Here is a 17,498-nt window from a genome sequence, read left to right on the forward strand (position 1 = left end):
CATGGGTTTTTCACAACAGAGGCAGCAACAACTTGTACTTAATTTTTATTGACACACCAGTTCAGCTGCATGAGCCTGTCTGCCCAGGGTCCATCACTCGAGAGGCAGATGTAAGGGAAGTCTGACACGGTACAAAGCCACCTACCCAAGAAAAACCTGCTTCTCTGTGGGTTTTTTTAAGCATGTGCCACAGATATGGTGTGTTTTCCCAGAGAAATGGTGCAAACAGCCTAAAAATACAGTCTGCTTGTGATTAGACTGCTGGTAGCCTGTAGATTTCTTTTTCAGCTGCATGAATTGAAAATGAGTGGGACAGAGAGGAAAAAACAAAACAAAAAAACTTTGGTCTGTGGAGTGTATCTGCTCCAGTGTCTTGAGAGGAAAGACATGGAAAGATGTAGACTTACATGCCTGTTCGTACTCGTGGTGTCTCTCATATATGTTTGAAACAAAGTCAAACTTTAGAATTAGTTTTGTGGCAAAACACAGCTGTTTATTTTAGATGCTAAACTGCAATATCTCATAATGAAATGAATCCACTTCTACTGTAGTTTAACATCTTTGGGATATTCAATCACAAAACAGAACAGGTCTTGCTTGTCCCTGTAGGAACAAGAGGACAACATCCTCCCTCCTCATCCTTTTGTCAGACATGAAAAACACCAAGGTAACCGTGAAACGGTTGATTATTTATTTATTTATTTATTTATTTTTAGCATCGAGCACCTAAAATCCACCTTCATGACCTTAAAGTTTGACACTTTGAAGTTTTTGCTACACAAAACAAAATACTTTAATTGCCTTCAAATGGCTAGGGTATGACGACACCTTTTCCCAGAGAATAGGTTTTTGAATATGTCAAATTGGACCCTGCCCACATTTCAACCTGCCAGCAGCTGACACAGGGCCACCCTGTCTACTCTGTCCACTATGCTAAGCACTGGCCAGGAATGATATTAGGGTAATTCAGCTGTACATGTTTGAACCAGTGAGTGGTTCTCAAAAAGGTCAAGTTAAATCGTACAAGGTCACATGCAAGTGCAAGCACCAGAATGGTAATGTATTCACTTTAATTTTACTTTCAACATTGAAAGAAATGTACAACTTCTGACTCACGGCTCTTGGTCTAGAGCTGCGAGCTCTCACATGATGTGACAGCTTGACAGCTTCCGGCTTGTTCAGCCAAAAGCCCCAACTCCCCGTCAGCCTGTAGCCGAGAAGATTGTGCAGTGGATCTAATTAGAAGTTTCGGCTTTCTCTTTTCACACTTCTCTCACCCGTTTTCTTCTCCTTTTTTCTTTTCTCCTCTGTTGCTGACGAACCTGCTGATTTGTTCCACCCTTCATTGTGTACTTATACTGTATCTTTCCACATGGTTTAATTTTATTATGCTTTATTATATTTTCTTTTCCACACTGTATTATTCTCTGGCTTTTTCATACTGAATGAATGCTCTCTTTCTCCATCAGTGTCTGTTTGCGCACAATATTCCCTACTGCTCTTTCTCTCTCTTCATGTGACATTTGCATCATCTTGGCTTGGAGCTGATTTAGACAGTGATGTGACATTAATTCGAAATATTCCTGTCTTCTCAGATCAAGATCAAGACAAGCTTTGTCTCCATGTGGAATTTAGTTATGAACTGTGCATCTTAACAATTGGAAAAACAAAAAGAAGAAGAAAAACATACCATAGAAGGCCACAGTTCGTACCTGGCCAAAAAAGAAACAAACCAGCAACCTCCAAAAAAGAAAAGAAAAAAAGGAATAGTATCTGTCTTTACATGGACCTAAAAATCCTGAAATAAATAGGAATGAGTAAGTATTTGTTTAGATTCAACCTGCATCTGCAAGCTCTGATAGAGAAGCTAAAGGGTCATAAATAAGTGCAAGTGGGATGATTTTCAGGGCGGATTTAATCATCTGGACAGTTTGGGATGCTCTATAAAGATGTTGGGAGGTAAACTATCATTGTATTCTTTTCATCACAACAAAACTTCTGTCTTTAAATCCCACAACAACCACTTTGTGAGAGCTGAAGCACAGTTACTCCCACAAATTGTGCTCAACATTATCTCCCATCTGGCCAGTGTTTGTCTGTCCAGACAATCGAAAGCCAGTGCATGATCCAGTAACAGACATCTAAATGACTCCATGGAGCCATGAAATCACACCACTTCATTTAATCATGCATGAGATTTCTGATGTTTTAGGTTAGAATGATGGTTAACATGAGCTGATGACACCTCAGCAAACTATAAAACTGCACCCGTTTATATTAAAATAAATTAATAAGCCGCAGACACATTCGCTTCATAAAGTACCTTGACTGTCTCCAGTTAAATTCAGAGCTGGATACAGACGCTCTGAATTAACACACACGAACACTGATGGCACATCCCTCCATTGGCCTTACCTGCGCTTACAGTGATGGCTTCTATGAACTGGTCTCTCCAGCTGTTGGTTCCCACCAGCAGAGCCAGGTTGGTTTTCTTTATGAGCTTGTCCACTGTGTTCTGCCAAAAGACATACAGACAATTAGTGTCTTCACTGAGTATCTAAAATAAAAACAGACATTTCAATTCCCTCCCCAGTCAACTCTTCAAGACAGAATTACAGTTTGTGCTGCTGTAACAGAGAACAATCATTTCCCTCAGAGGCTTTTTATCTATCAGCTAGGCAGAAAATAAACAATCAAAATTTATTTGAAAATGGGAGGAGAAAAAAAAAGCAGAATGAACACTAAAGCGGTCAACTAAAATTGGCTACAGTCTAAATCAAGAGACGGTTTCCCAGTGCGATGATAAAAAAAAAAAGAAATGGGTTGTTACTGATCCAGTAGAAATTATGCCAAATGAGTGATGGGTTCTGAACCCTCTCAAGTCCATCAAGTCATTTCTCTCTTGGTTCAACCTCAGTCTAAATGATTCTCCTTTACCATATTTTTCCCCTTTACAATTCTCCAGTTGCTCCAACATCCACCATTGCAGTTACCATGGCAAAGCTACCAATAGCTTGCATGAAAAAACAATCTACTTCTTTTGACAGTATAACAAGGTTTCATTTAATTTCCTGTACCTGTTGGCAGATTTAGATGCAAGGTGAAGCGAGGCTTAGGGAACCAATTTAAATACAGATGGTATCATTACTCTACTGTCCTTACGTTGAGCAATGCGCTTTGCAATGATAAATCATATTTTTTTCTGTGAGAATTAGTCATTTGCTAATCATGTGGGATGAGAAATCTGCTAATTACCTTATGGTGTAGAATAGGAGTGACTCACTATTTTTTCGTAGAAAACGTACCAGTTCTTAAAATCTCTGGTGCCAGAAGAAAAGAAATGAAACTCAAAAGTCAGCCAAGGTCTTAACCTCAGGTGGGATTCAAAACAATCTTCTAGACTTGACTAATGTTTGGTCATATGTATATCGTTAGGTTATTCTGGCTGGCAGCCAAAATATAAGATATACTGAATATGGGTTGAACTGATCAATTATCAAACTTTCCATACATCGTAACATTGATTAGTCCGGTTGAAATAATAATCTTTGGTGTTAATAATCTTTGAAATTGTTTGAATTTGTTTCAGCAGCTTTCCATAAAAATAAAAATATTACTTTTACAACATTGCTCTTCCTTTCTTTCTCCTTCCTTTGCTACCTTCTTTGTCACTCTTCCTAGTATCCATATTTTCTTTGTTGTTTTCTTCAAAAGGAAGAAACTATGACAGATTAAAAAAAATGAAAACACTTCAGCATGCACATAAACCCATCACACATCAACAAGCGGCGCAGTCGGTGATCGCTCTCTTTTTCTGCACTTCAGAGAGAAATTGGAATGTCTTGAATGGAGCAAAATCCTTGCTGCTGCTGTCGACCCACACATACATACCCAGCTTTATTCTTCTATCTTTGTATGTGGAGTGTTTACTTAACCATGCCCAGCTAGGTTTTTGTACAGCTGTTTTTTCATCTTGCTTGCGTTGGTTCTCAGTGCTTCCCTTGGATTATTACTGAAAACTCAGCTTCACTGCTGTAAAATGAATATGCATGTCTGTAGCTTCCCATTACCATTATGTGGTGCTACAAACCTGTGATAATACAGTTAAGAGTAAACAGAATGTCAACCTGACACTTTTATATAATTCACTGCACTTTGAAATGCTCCATTTGTAGAAGAAATATTTAAAAAAAAAAATCAACTATGGTTCAACAGAATTTGAATACGGATGACATTTTATAAAAACACCAATGTACTATGCTATGAATTTTGAATAGGAAATGGAAATGTCTGGTAAAACTCTGCTTCCTTGTGGTCATATTTTTTGAAGGCCAAAGCTGTCAAATCTACCTTGAATCCACCATTCTAATCTTCGTACTCAGATTTTTAACCATATTGTGATGAGTAAATATGTTTATAGTGTATTGATAACAGAAATGTAATTTGAAAAATTTAATGCACAATATAGCTGTATTAAAAAAGATAGAAATTGAAACGAGGAAGAACATCTTAAGTCAAAAATGGTTCTTTACAGTCAAATAAAAAACAGCTTCTCTCCCTATAAATAATATCAACACGTTTTTGTATGAGCTGGCGAAACAGATATGTTCGGATGCCCTTTCTTTCATTATGAGCCTTTATCTATCAATTAAACACGATCTTATCTAAGACTCAAATCGGATGTTTTCTCCAATCTCCAAGTAAACTTTCCACTGCTATAACTTTATACCTCTTCTTTTCTCTTTTAGTCTAATATCAAACAATATTGCACTCCACCACTTCAGAAAACTATAGGATCCACTTCCAAACAGAGGCACACAAAAGCATAATTTCATGCACTGAAGCACTTGACAAAGTATGGTATTCTGTCAAGTGGCAAGCTATTACTGGGAGTTATTAATCGTCCGTCTGCAGTGAGCGTGTAGGTGGAGGGGCAGTAAAGAACTTGCATTAGTACACGCAGACATAGAATATGTAACATGGATTGTAATTACATTTAAGCTCGTCTTAAAAGTCTGCGTAGGAGAAGGAAAGCAAGGAAACAATACACACACACATTACAGTCATTTCCTGTGTGCATCAGAAGGGCTGGTGAGTATACAACATATGTGGGAGGTGGTTTTGTGCAGTTTTTGTGAGCATATGTGTATTTGTGCAATACATTTTAGATTTCAATGCAAAACAGCCCAAACACTAGTATTACAAAGGTGCTGTGTTGGTTGTGGATATAGGATGTGATTTTCATTGTCTTCCTTTTTCAAAAACTTAATGGACTCTGTCGTTACTTTGGACAAGGAAGAAGTTGATGTGCCTATGAGGCAGCCGCAGTGGTAGTCATCGAGCTGAACTGGTATATGTGTGTGTGTGTGTGTGTGTGTGTGTGTGTGTGTGTGTGTGTGTGTGTGTGTGTAAGGTACGCCAGAAAACACCACTCTAACAGACATGCTTTTGTCACTCAACTGATTTTGTGACACCAGCTATTTGAAAGCACACACTGATCCTGACTACTACAGCTCCTCTTCGCAAGAGGTCAGTATAAATGACCAAAGGAGATGAGCAACAGCTTAAAGGGGATGTACTCTTGCACCAATTGTGCAAGCTTTATTTGAAAAGGCTTTGAAATACTTCAGAGGTCTCATTTGGCATTGGTGTCAACTATGAACAAACAAAGTCTTACTTTAAAGGCTGATTGAAAGGTGACTTTAAGAGACATGAATTTAGGGCTAGATGGAGACTATGTTTCCTTTTCATTCTGCATTTACCATCTCTTTCACTTGCCATCTGTTTAGATTTAGGCATTAAAGCTACTTTGTTAGGCCCAGTCAAATAATATTAAGATCCATGCACTAAAAAACTAGTTTGTTAGGGTTAGGTACCTAAACAATTTTGTCAGGGTAAGAACATACATACATAGATACATATTAATCTGTCAGGTTTAATGTAATGGAAAGACACCATTTCATGACATTAAACTTTTGTGAAAAGAAAAGAATCTGCTTTCCTCTGCACCGATTAGTGGTTTCTGTGAAAACAGTATAGTGTAAGGCCTCCTGTTCTCAGAGTGAAAGTGAACTCATTTTTCAAACTTTAGAATAAGATTTCCAGGTATCACTTGTGCTGTTTCACTGCCAGACACACCTGATCAGTTCTGACAGTGTTCTGACTGAAAGTAGCCATTCATTATTGATGCTGCAAACAACAATAAAAGCGGCAGGATCACTCTTGCTCTGGTATAAAACATTCCTTCATATTTAACTCAAGCATACAATGCAGAGTTTGATCAGCAACTGTTGTCATATCGAACGGTGGACAAATGCTTCAAAGCAATTCAATACTTAATTTTAAGAACACAATTTATGATACTGACAACTGCAGCTAAAGTCAGCACTGTTCTTGATGTGTTCTGTAACTTAATGGTGTTTCAGTGCCAACTCCCAGTAATGATCAATAATGGTGTCCGATTTTATAAGACCAACTCAACACTAACTATGTGTAATGAAATCATCTTATTTGTTCATGGTCATGTGCGAGCCTGGCACTTATTTCATTAATTAGCTTTTGCACAGAAGCAGACAGGGTGGAGCGTACATCACCACAAACACAGGTCACATATCTAATAATATGGAAGGTAAATTTATTTGTGACAGTTAATATAAAAACAAGGACAGCATCACAGTTTGGACTATATGCTTTCATGTGGGATTTTCTAAATTAAAAAAGAAACCGGAACCACAGAACTGCTTTAATCCAGCAGGAGTTTTTGTGTGCTTGAGTGTTTTGTAGGATTATGGTGAATTTATCAAAAAAGTGGCACTAAAATACAGACAGGTTAAGAAATGCATGTGTCAAGAGAATTACCTAAAGCTTTTACAGTAATGCGGGCTGACATGACTGAGCTAAGTCATACATCTGATTTATTTTCCTCATATTAGACCTGCAACTCCTTCTCCAACCACACAAGGACACACAACCAGTCTTACCTTGAACTCATATGATTCCTCGATAATGATCTCCAGTTTGACATGATCTCCCAGCATGGGACGGCCCATTTCTGCGATGCGTCGTTCCTCTTCATCTTTTCCTGTCAGTGCCTCTTCTTCCTCCACCTCTTCCTTCTGCTTTTCCTCTAAGAATATCACAAGACAACAACCAATGCCAAAGTTAGAAAAGAGCAGCATCAGGTCAGCCTAGTTTTGATGATGTAGTAAAAATAAAATAGAAAGCAGCTGTTTTGAGATATTTTATGGACAGATACCATCTGTCCAATGTACTTACTGGTAAAAAAAAAAAAAGCAAAGCGTGAAAATTAACAAAGTGATTACTAATTTTTACTTTTGGGCTAAATTAATATCTAGATGTGTCTGGTTTAGACTTTTTCAGTCATTTTAATAGCTTCACTATATGGAAAACTCATCTTTTGTCTCATTAACCTTGACACTCGGTCTCTAACACACCAGCCCCTCTCTTGTCTTTTCTCCGTCTTTGTGGTCTGTGTCAGTAATTGAGATTCACAGTAGAGACAGAACTCACTGCGAGGATCAAAAGGTTGAGGGAGCACAGAGAATGGCTATGATCTAATTTTCCATGGGGGAACGGTTACGCATGCAATTGCCTTCCATTATACTGCAGAGCATTGTGGGTCTACATGAACTCCTTGGTCATTTGTTCCCCTCAGTTGGGTTAGTGCATGGAGCGTATAAGCTCACTCTCACAAACAGTCATGCAAATTTATGCAAGGAGGACTTTTGTTAAACTTGTCCTCTAACATAACAGGCACTATGTGTCTCCCTGTATGCTGAAGGTAGAGAAACCAAAACAGAACCTGCAGCACCAGTAATTGGTTATTTTCTTGATGCAGCTTACAATTCAAGGTAGTTGCCCTGCAATAACAGGCCAATTAGCTAGTTGTAGCACATAGAAAAAGCTTATTATTCTACTAGCACATAATGACCCATCTGTTTAGTCAGTTTAGATGCTTTTATGCTCCTTGCATTTTGGAACCACTGCCAACTCTGCTGTCTTCCTTTAGCTGGAGTCCAGATTTGTTTACTTTGTCTCCATTTTACAATCTGGTAGATAAAATGCAGATAACAGTTGTTTCCATCCAGTTGTTAAAGGTGCAGCATAGAAGATGAAGTGACCAAAGTTGTGTTCCATTTCACAGTTTACATGGAACAATATCTGTGCAGTGATTTTGGTGTTAATTGCATGGACTTTGATGACTCAGATATAAAGTTATAAATGACAGAATGACTTTAATGCTCTCTCTATATTACGGACAGCTGTCAGCTGCTGTTCCATTTCCTCTGCTGTGTCATGCCGGTGGCTGAACGAGTGTGATCAAGCCTGCCTTCTGCTACTCACTCACGAGAATGCCTGGCTCATACAGCAGACAACTGGATCCTTGTCCTTGCAAAGCAATGTTTACCATGCTCTTTACTATGTCGTTAAAGTTTGTCCAAAGGTCAACAGATTTGTCGTTAGGTGATTTTTTTGAGAAAAACTTGTTGAGGGGGTCTGAAAAGTTTAGCAAATCTGCTAAATTGGCAACACTGGCAAACATTGTTTTTCTCTTTAAGTTGGAATTAAAGCGAGATGCCATGACTGATGGATGACTCTGATGGCCATGTTTATCGAAGCAAAAACATTTGGTAGCTCATGTGAGTCATAGCTACAATGTTCGCAAAAAGTCTTTCCATCTTCCTTTATCCAGTTTTATTTTTTTTAAGTGCCTTTTTTTTTTACTACTACACCATTTAATAATACATATTTAAAAACAATGTGACACATGGCTAATCATCCTCACACAGCTACAATAATGACCCAGCGGCCTACTGTTTTAAAGATGATCATTTTGTTGTCCAATGTGTTAACTCAGACCTTTAAGTTAGATGCATTTTGTGGCTTTAACTAACCATTTTCACTCAAAATGCACTATAGGCAGCTTAATGAAACACTGGTTCACCCACTAAGGCTACAGACCCCTTTACACCTTCAGGAGCACTAGGATTACACTCCCTGCGCTGACGACATTTCAATTACATCTTGCAGGGGCTACCCTGCAGCCTGCTACAACAGAAAATATTCCATCAGTGGATGAAGAGCTTCTGCCACCCGTTTTGCTCCTGCCTATGATACTTTAATTATGAAAAACCACGTTCACCTGTGATGAACTGGCGGCCCATTCAGGTTCCAGCTCCCTGCCACCCTCAATTGGATTAAGTGGGTAGAGAAAACAGATGGATGGAAAAGCATGTTCAATTTGATATGCAACTACTGGATGTAATAAGTTGCTCCCACAAATTAGCTGTGGAGACTTTTTTGAAATGGGAGGACAGCCTGCCTAAAAAATACCTAATTATGAAAGTTTTTATCAGAGGTTAATAGTTTTCTTTGAAAGTCAATTCCAAAGTGACCTTTTCATTGAATCCACTTGATGACAATTATGTCCTACATGCCCTTCAAGGTTTTCTTTTAGGTAAGCCAGAATTTACAATGATAAGTACACACATGCTCAAAGACACACTCTTACGCACTGAGTAATGGTGATTTAATGAACTCAATTAACAGCCAGCACTAAACCTTGTGTGAGACGAAGATGACCCGGCAGTGTCCTCGTTAGCAACTCTCCCTCTGTGTGTCTGTAAGTGTAAATGGCCCTGACAGACGTTGAATGTTCCAGGGCAAGATGCTTGGTGTCGAAGTTGCCGTCTGTACCGTTTATCATTTGGGCACCCACCCCCCTGACCCCACACACACCTCTCTGGAATAAATACAAGTTAATCTGCTTTTGAGCCAAAGCGGAACCACAGATATTGCTGAAGTGTTGAAATACACTGGGGATTCTGCATTGAAGAGCTTTAAAATCGCTTTCAAATTGGGTATAATTTTGCTTCTCGGTATTCATTATTCTGTGTGTACTGTGTCTTTAAATAAGCTTACATAGAAGATGAGGTTATAATCTCTGTGGTATCCTTAAATATCTGCATTTTGTTACATAACCATTTCTAGTCTTAATCTTTATTTTCCTTTTTATGTATCCTCTTCTCACAATTAAAGCCTCCCATTTCATTATTCTCCTTCTTTGCCTCTCTCTATTACTTATGCACTTAAAGCCATTGACAGTACAGCTGTCATATCAATACTGCTTTTTGAACAGATAAGACCACGTAGGAAAAATTGGTAACATCTCTTGCCCTGCATTAGCACTGTCATTAGTGCTAGTTCTTTTAAAAATACAGCACAGCATATTTTTCATAATCTACTTCTCCTCCATAAAAAGAGGATTATGATGCATTTTACTTTTTCTTGTCAAGTACTCCTGAATGGACAATAATCTTCTTTGTGTTTACATTTTTTTCTTCTTCTTCCTCCTCTGGTTGTTTGTGTCTGCTTTTATGCGTCTTTTTATAGCATTCTTTCCTTCTTATGTCAAGTTTTACTTACTTTTTTTTTGGATTTCTGTCATTTTTGATATTCCCATTTGCTTTTCTTGTGTTTTCTTCCGTAACAGTCATGTCTCTACTTTTTACTCTTTGTCCTTTTTGTTTCTATAGTGTCTGCTGTTTTGTTTCTTACATTATTTTTTCTTTGCTGTTTTATAGAATTGCATGTGTTTTTTGACTCCTCGGTCGCCCATTAGATTTCTATTAGCCACAAGGCTTTGCTTCTATAGGTTTAAAGTGCTTTTGTTGAGGGCTGTGACAGCCACAATGTAACAATGATTGTGTTTCCATTTTACCTGATCAGACCTATTCTGTTCATTGTTCGTGGACTGCAAGTCTTTATGAAGAGACTGAGTTCGAAGGCAAGGTTTTTTAATAAACTATTTCTAGCTCTATGAGTGTGTGGAACCCTGCACAAACCTATGAAAGCCTCTCAGGAGAGCCATTAAAATGAGCCATTATCCAAATCAGCACATTTGGGTTCTGACCCAGCCTTTGAAAGTGGCTATTTGAAATTTCTTATTTGCAGTTAAAGGAACTTCTCCCTCCAACATGGTCAGTAGAAACATTGTACCAGCTGATTATTTCATGTGCCTGGTTAAAGCCTGTATTAATTACTGAGTTTAAAACAGATGAGACAACTGAGGTATAGAATATAGACATTACAAAACCAATTTTTCAAAATAACTTAGTGTAGGATATGTTTTTCTCTGTCTGGATTCAACTTAGGCCAATATGTGATGACAGGAGGTGGCCTGTGTTAATTATTTATGTTAAACTTCACACCTTGCCATATTTTGATGGAGTCTGTAGTTCAACAGAAGTGATGGAAGACAACAGGAAGAGGAGGAAGATAGACTAAGGGAGAGGCTCTACAGGTGGAGGAAAATTGAGGGATTTTCATGTGTGATGCATTCAGGTTTCATCAGAGGAAGATGAAGGAAGAGTTGGGGGTGTATCATTGCAGACTGTCAACTTATAAAAAAACAAGAGGATAAGTAGAGAAGAGACATTTCTGTGCTGTCTCAACGAGGGGATTGGTAGATGGTAGAAGGAAGAAGACGTGTAGGATATGAGACAGGACAAGGTCTTTGACAGGATTAAACAGTACAAACGGGGGCATAGACAAGGCGACAAGAAGGAGAAGGCTAAAGAATATGTTGTTGCACTGTCACTTTTTGGGAGTCTCAGAAAGAAGTTGACAAGTAGCAGGATAAGTAGACTTGACAGACTTGCACAAGCCTGACAAGTTTGTCCACGGAGAAGGAAAAGAAGAGAGTGAGAGAAAGATGAAGGGAGCAGAGGAGGGTATGAGGAAATGCAGTCCATCAGATGAAAAGAAACATGAACCAATAGAAATATAACACAAAGTGTCAAGTGCAAGGTTGAAAAGAACATTAAGTAGGAAGAAGAAGATGAACATTAGGGTAAAAAAAGTAGTAAAACAGTGGAAGGGAATCTTGAATAAGAAAACGGGGAAGAGGAAAAACAGTCACATATATTGTATAGCTTCCTTAAATCGGAAAAAACACGATCAGTGTATTCGGGAAGCAAATTATCTCCCTTAATCAAATCTACTCAAACAAATGACCACAAATGCATGACTTTGACATGCAGCACTGTTTAGGGGGAGGAGGGAAAGAAGAATAGAAGAAAGTTGTAAAGAAACAGGAAAATCATAAAGAGCAGGTTGAGAGGATGAGGAGAAGGAGCATCTGAGTCCTAAGCGTGGGAATTCCTTTACAGTGCCCATCCACAATGCAATGAGTGGGATTTTACATATACCAAATAGCCAGCACATGACTGAAGAGATGACGGTGATAATTAGCTTTCACTACCGACTACAAGGGAACAAGTAAACATGGTGATGTGCTGTGCTCTTCAGCAGATCATTCGTTTGCCAACAACCAAAACTGACAATAATACAATACAGTAGACTAACTGCTCAAAGGACTGTTACACCCATCGTTTCTCAGCCGTGTGAGGCAAAATCTATCTACAACTCAAAAACCCTTATTGAGAAACTGCCTCTTGATGGGTTTTCTTATTATAGCTGTTTTGTGAATGTTATTGCGATTACTCTTTTCTTTGATGAGTAATTACAGTTTGACATTCAGCCGTTACATTATGGTAGATAATTCCATGCACTTGACATTTGAGGTTGGTTTGCTTTTCTGTCTTAATGGGAGTTTGATACTCAGTTGATTTTTCCCCCCGTCTTTGCTTTCAGGTAAACAGATTCAGGTGGTTAGCCTCAATAGAGTGGACTGCAGCTCCATAGTTATGTATACCTGTCCTCTTTGCTTCTATACTCCTGTGAAGGCCAGTGTATGTCATTCATAACTGAGTAATGACCTTTTTGCAAAGATTTGCTGTGACCCTTCCCTTAAGGGGCCCTGTAGCTTTGTACATTGTGATGTCAATGCTGTTATTTTTTTTTATGTACGAAGCTTAAGCACTTAATAAAAGCACTATTTGTTCCGTACAGAAAGGTTTTTGAGCTGTCTTGTGGCATTAAAACATGCTTAAATGAGGTGTTAGTTACCAATGTTAGATACCAAAAACCAAGATTACTCGCTATGACTTGGTTTTAAAAAAGCCTTCTAAAACCTGAGGGTTTAGTGGAAAAGTAAATTTTGTTTATGTCCAGCCTCTGAGGCAGATAGAAAGATGAAATAAAATCCATTTGAGAGGTTAAGCCTTCTGTGACATGTGCATCTCTCCTCATTCTCGCACATACAATGCATCTAATCAGTTTATGAGCTAATAATGACTCTATACATATAGTGTCTAAAGTTACTGGAGACCTGCTTGTAAAGTACTTTTAGTCTGACTCGTGTGAATGAATTTGTAATCGATTAATAGATTTTTCCAGTTTAAACAATCTCAAAAGCAATCCACCATCTTCAGGCTTTATTAGATAGGCCTACAATGCATTTGATCCAACTCATCTATAAGTTTATCTAAATTCATATCGAGTTTCCTAAAGTATTTATTACTGCATATACAAAAATTATAATTGCATATTCTATTAGTAAAATACATCAGCTGTATTAGTATCCAAAGATCATTAATCATTGATAATGTGAAGGTTTCTCACTATCAACTGCAGATTACTACAATGAAGACAAATTCATTTACATAGCCTGGTGCCTTGTCCTAACAATGGCAGAGTAAATGACACTATTTCGCAGTACCCCATTAAAATGTCTGTCTAATGTTGTTTACTATAGTAAGACAAATCACAGTTTGTGGATACTAATGATCAAACTAAATATAGAGAGATGCTGGTGAACACATACACTGACATCATAAAACAGCATCGTATCTCAATTATTTTATGTAGTTTTGACACCATCTTATTTAATGCTGAGTTAATAATGGTGTTCTGTACAACTGCATAATTAAAAACATGGGCAGATACTGATAAACATACCAACACAGTAACATTTCCCTGATTTCAGAAGGAATTAACATTTAAATTAATTTTCTGGAGGCTTTTTCTAACCGTAATCATAACTATTGCTCATTGAACCTGTAGCCTTTAACTTCAAATTTAAGGTTTTATGTGACTGAAACTTGCATTTTGTCCCCATAATGTGACTGCGTACACAGGGTACAGAGAGAAGGAGAAGGTAAGAGGAAGATGAGGAGAGGACAACAATGATGCCATATTAGATTTGTCCAGAGACACGTGGCAGTGTATATCGTGTGTGCCCGTGCATGTTTGGCACTGTGTGTGTGTAAGTGTATTAGGACATGGGGTCAACACCCTCTACAGGGTGCATGTGTTTTCAGCTGTTTTCCTTCTCAGCATTACTTCTCCCTCATGCTTCACTTTCTCCCACCCATATGACCAACTGAGGTTCACAGACTGCTGGGAACTCTCCTCTGCCTCCCTCTGTCCTAAGGCTCCCCCGGACCAAATGAAGGGCCTGCAATATTCATACCTAAACTTCTAAAGCAATGATCACCCTTAAGCTCAATCAGAAGGTGTCAGATTACCTAGCTTCACCTGCACAAACAAACCAGTGGTGGATACAAGTTTACGCCTGCTCTCTAAAGGTTGCTGAAAGAGGCTTGAGGGAAAATTGGGCCAGAAATAGAAGAGGATTAAATAATTTATGGAAAAACAAACCGCTTTTCATTTTTTTCAAAAAATGAGCAACAGCAGCATAAACTGGAAGCGGACTGGGACTGAAAGACCGGTGCAATGAATTAAAGCATATTACAATGCTTTTACTTCTATTATTGGTCAGGAGTGTCCAAATGGTTTTTCACATGATGTATGTTCATTTGAACAGCCTGTCTCCCTTTTCATTTTTATAACTCTGCATGATGTATAGCTCTTTGCGTCGGTTTAGAAAATGTGAGACGGAGTGCTTGTTCAGTCAGCGCATTAATCCTGTCAAGTTTACAGCGAAAGAGCTAAATAGGAGTAAAACAAAGGAAGAGAGCCAGGCTTTTATCTTTGGCTCAAAGGTGCTTTACTAATATATAAACTCTGGTTTGCTGAAAGATCAAACTTGACTGGATTCCAATATGAAGAGCCGTTCCCTCAATCTTACACTGCTGTTGTGATAAGACAATCTGAAGGCAAGAATCACACACTAATCTACACTGTGGAGTAAACGTGGCTGTTTTGGTCTGTTTTTAGATGCCGTCTCTGGGGAAGGATACTTAAAAGCTTATTTAAAAAACTATGTTCGAGTGTTCGAGTAAAATCTATTTGACATTCAAGAGTCTCTTTAGTACTCTCTGAGTTAATTTACTAAAAGAACAGCCCGTGTAATTACTAACTGGGAACTAGGGACAGAGAAGCCTGGACCCGAGTATATTTTCACAACATAATCTGCTTTTATTAAAAAATGCAAATTTATAGCATGGAATATATAAATTTGTCCAATGGGACAGACTATTAACTAAATTTGATAAAACTCAAATGTAAGACGGAGGGCAAAAAGGTCATGAGCTTCTGTTGGTAATTTTGCCGAATTAAACCTGGAGTGTACAAATACTGAAGTAATTCAAAATTTTACTTTAATTCTAAATACAAGGCATTGGAAAAGCACTAAACTTGGATAATATTATGATCTTAGCCACAGCTGATTCAATAATGTTCTCTTTGCAGACGGTTACAACTAGTTACAAAGGTTGGTTTGTGACATGCATACTGGATCACATGTACATTCTATTCATGTAAAGTACTTGTAAGCACTATGGATCCATCTATACTTGACTTTTTAAACATTAAGGGGAAGATTTATTAATGGTATATGTCTGGTTCAAACCTTCCTTTGGCATTAAAAAAGATGCCATGCCAAGTTAGTACTGTACAGATTGTTTTGCATGTTAAAACGCACCATAACTTTAATCGCTGAAAAGTCAACGCACACATTCTGACTTACATTGTCCCTGAGTGTAGAGGAATATAGCCAAACACAGATTTTAAAAATGTGTGTGGTGGGCCTTCTCTGGTGGGCTCCTAACAGTTTCAGGTGAGGCTGTGAAGGGAGTTATAAAAATAATAACTTCCACAAAGTCAGAAACTAATAAGTGCACGAGACTAAAATACTTTAAGTTTAAATTTATCTGAGGCAAGGACTCACATATGAGACTTTGAAAAACTATTGGTGTAATGTTACCAAATGGCAGCAATACACTGGCAAGTTTATATTAATATCTATGTTTTCTTGAAAAATGCATACAGCTGTCTCAAGGATAAAATTAAGTCTATGATGATAGCTGTCTTTTGATCAAAAAGGTTTCTTTATTCTTTTCATATCTTAGGCATCGATGACTCTTCCTAACGCATGTGTGCTGTTTGATTTTGAATCCTAAAGAAAACTAATCTTAACGTAGGTAAACAGAAGAGTCTTACAACACCCATGTGTAAGTAGGAGTTGATTCATCAGCACAATGTTACAATGTCACATGCAGAAATATGCTGCCACCTATGTCGTTTCTGAATTGGAACCTCATGCTAATTTGCTTAGTAAATCTGGCCCTAAGAGCATGAACAATATTTATTTTGAATGATAAAACATTAATATACAATTGTGAAGCTTAACCACTTGAGCACTTATAATAGTTGTTTATAGATTAAAAGCATTCTGAAAACTAATGTTTAAATATATAAATAATTTAAATACATCACATGCTGTTTTGGATAAACAAAAAAATTGGAATACTCTTTAATGCTCTCGTGTATTTCAACATAACATTTCCACTAATCTATATGAAAAGTAGTTAATTAATATCTCAAAATTGATCAAATACAAAATGATTTCAATTAGAAATGGACATAAAATAAAAAATTCAGACAAAAATGCACACAAAGAAATAGGCCAAAGCCATAAAGATCTGAGTAGGGCTCATTTAGCACAGAGAACCCCCCCATTGGTTCATAAAACACTCATTAAACACACAAACCAACTGCAGCCCCTAAACCGCGTGTGTCTATGTGTCCCGGAGGTGTGTTTGATCTCCTTACTGGGATAATGTGATATCCAGCCTTTGTCTTTGATCACTATAACCACTGCTGACGGCTGGTAAACACACTGATAAACACACAGTGCCATTAACACACTGATAGCACTGCTGTGTGTAAGTGTGCACGTGTGTGGGACAGAGAGAGCTGATTTTAATGAGTGTACCCAGAAGAGCTGAAGTACGTTGAATGGCATAAATCTCCTTTTGGACGGCAACCTGAACACACTGATGAGCTGATTTACCTAATTTAACTAATCAACATGCTTTTGATTTGTGGATCACTCTTGATAAAAATCTCATTCTTTCCTTGGGGTTCGGCCAATTGAGCTAAAATTTATAAAGAAAATATTGTTTTTTTTGTGTAAAGTTAACAAATAAGTAAAAAATTATCTTGTTTTTAGTGTAACATTTATAATACATGGCATTAGAAAAGAAAGAAAATTATTTTAATGTGAAAACACACAAACATGAATAATGAATTCAAGATTTTTATGTCTGTATGTGTTGACTGCTTCAGACTTGTGAGCATGATGTGAGCAGGGAGTATGTCAGCTTGCCATT

At 37.8% G+C, this 17,498-nt stretch overlaps 1 protein-coding gene across 2 annotated transcripts in view; it reads right to left on the reverse strand.

The window, feature by feature from the left end:
• Positions 1-17,498, reverse strand: part of slc8a1b (solute carrier family 8 member 1b) — a 134,328-nt gene that overhangs the window by 24,688 nt on the left and 92,142 nt on the right. For both annotated transcript variants that reach the window (XM_072390638.1, XM_072390637.1), the window contains exons 6-7: positions 6,981-7,126; positions 2,416-2,515 (exon numbers count right to left, since the gene is read on the reverse strand). In XM_072390638.1, coding sequence (XP_072246739.1) covers positions 2,416-2,515; positions 6,981-7,126 — 246 coding nt within the window. The remainder of the gene's footprint in view (positions 1-2,415; positions 2,516-6,980; positions 7,127-17,498) is intronic.

Source organism: Leuresthes tenuis, unplaced genomic scaffold, assembly GCF_036924035.1.
Source record: "Leuresthes tenuis unplaced genomic scaffold, fLeuTen1.0.hap1 SCAF_8, whole genome shotgun sequence".
Taxonomy (NCBI): Eukaryota; Metazoa; Chordata; class Actinopteri; order Atheriniformes; family Atherinopsidae; genus Leuresthes; species Leuresthes tenuis.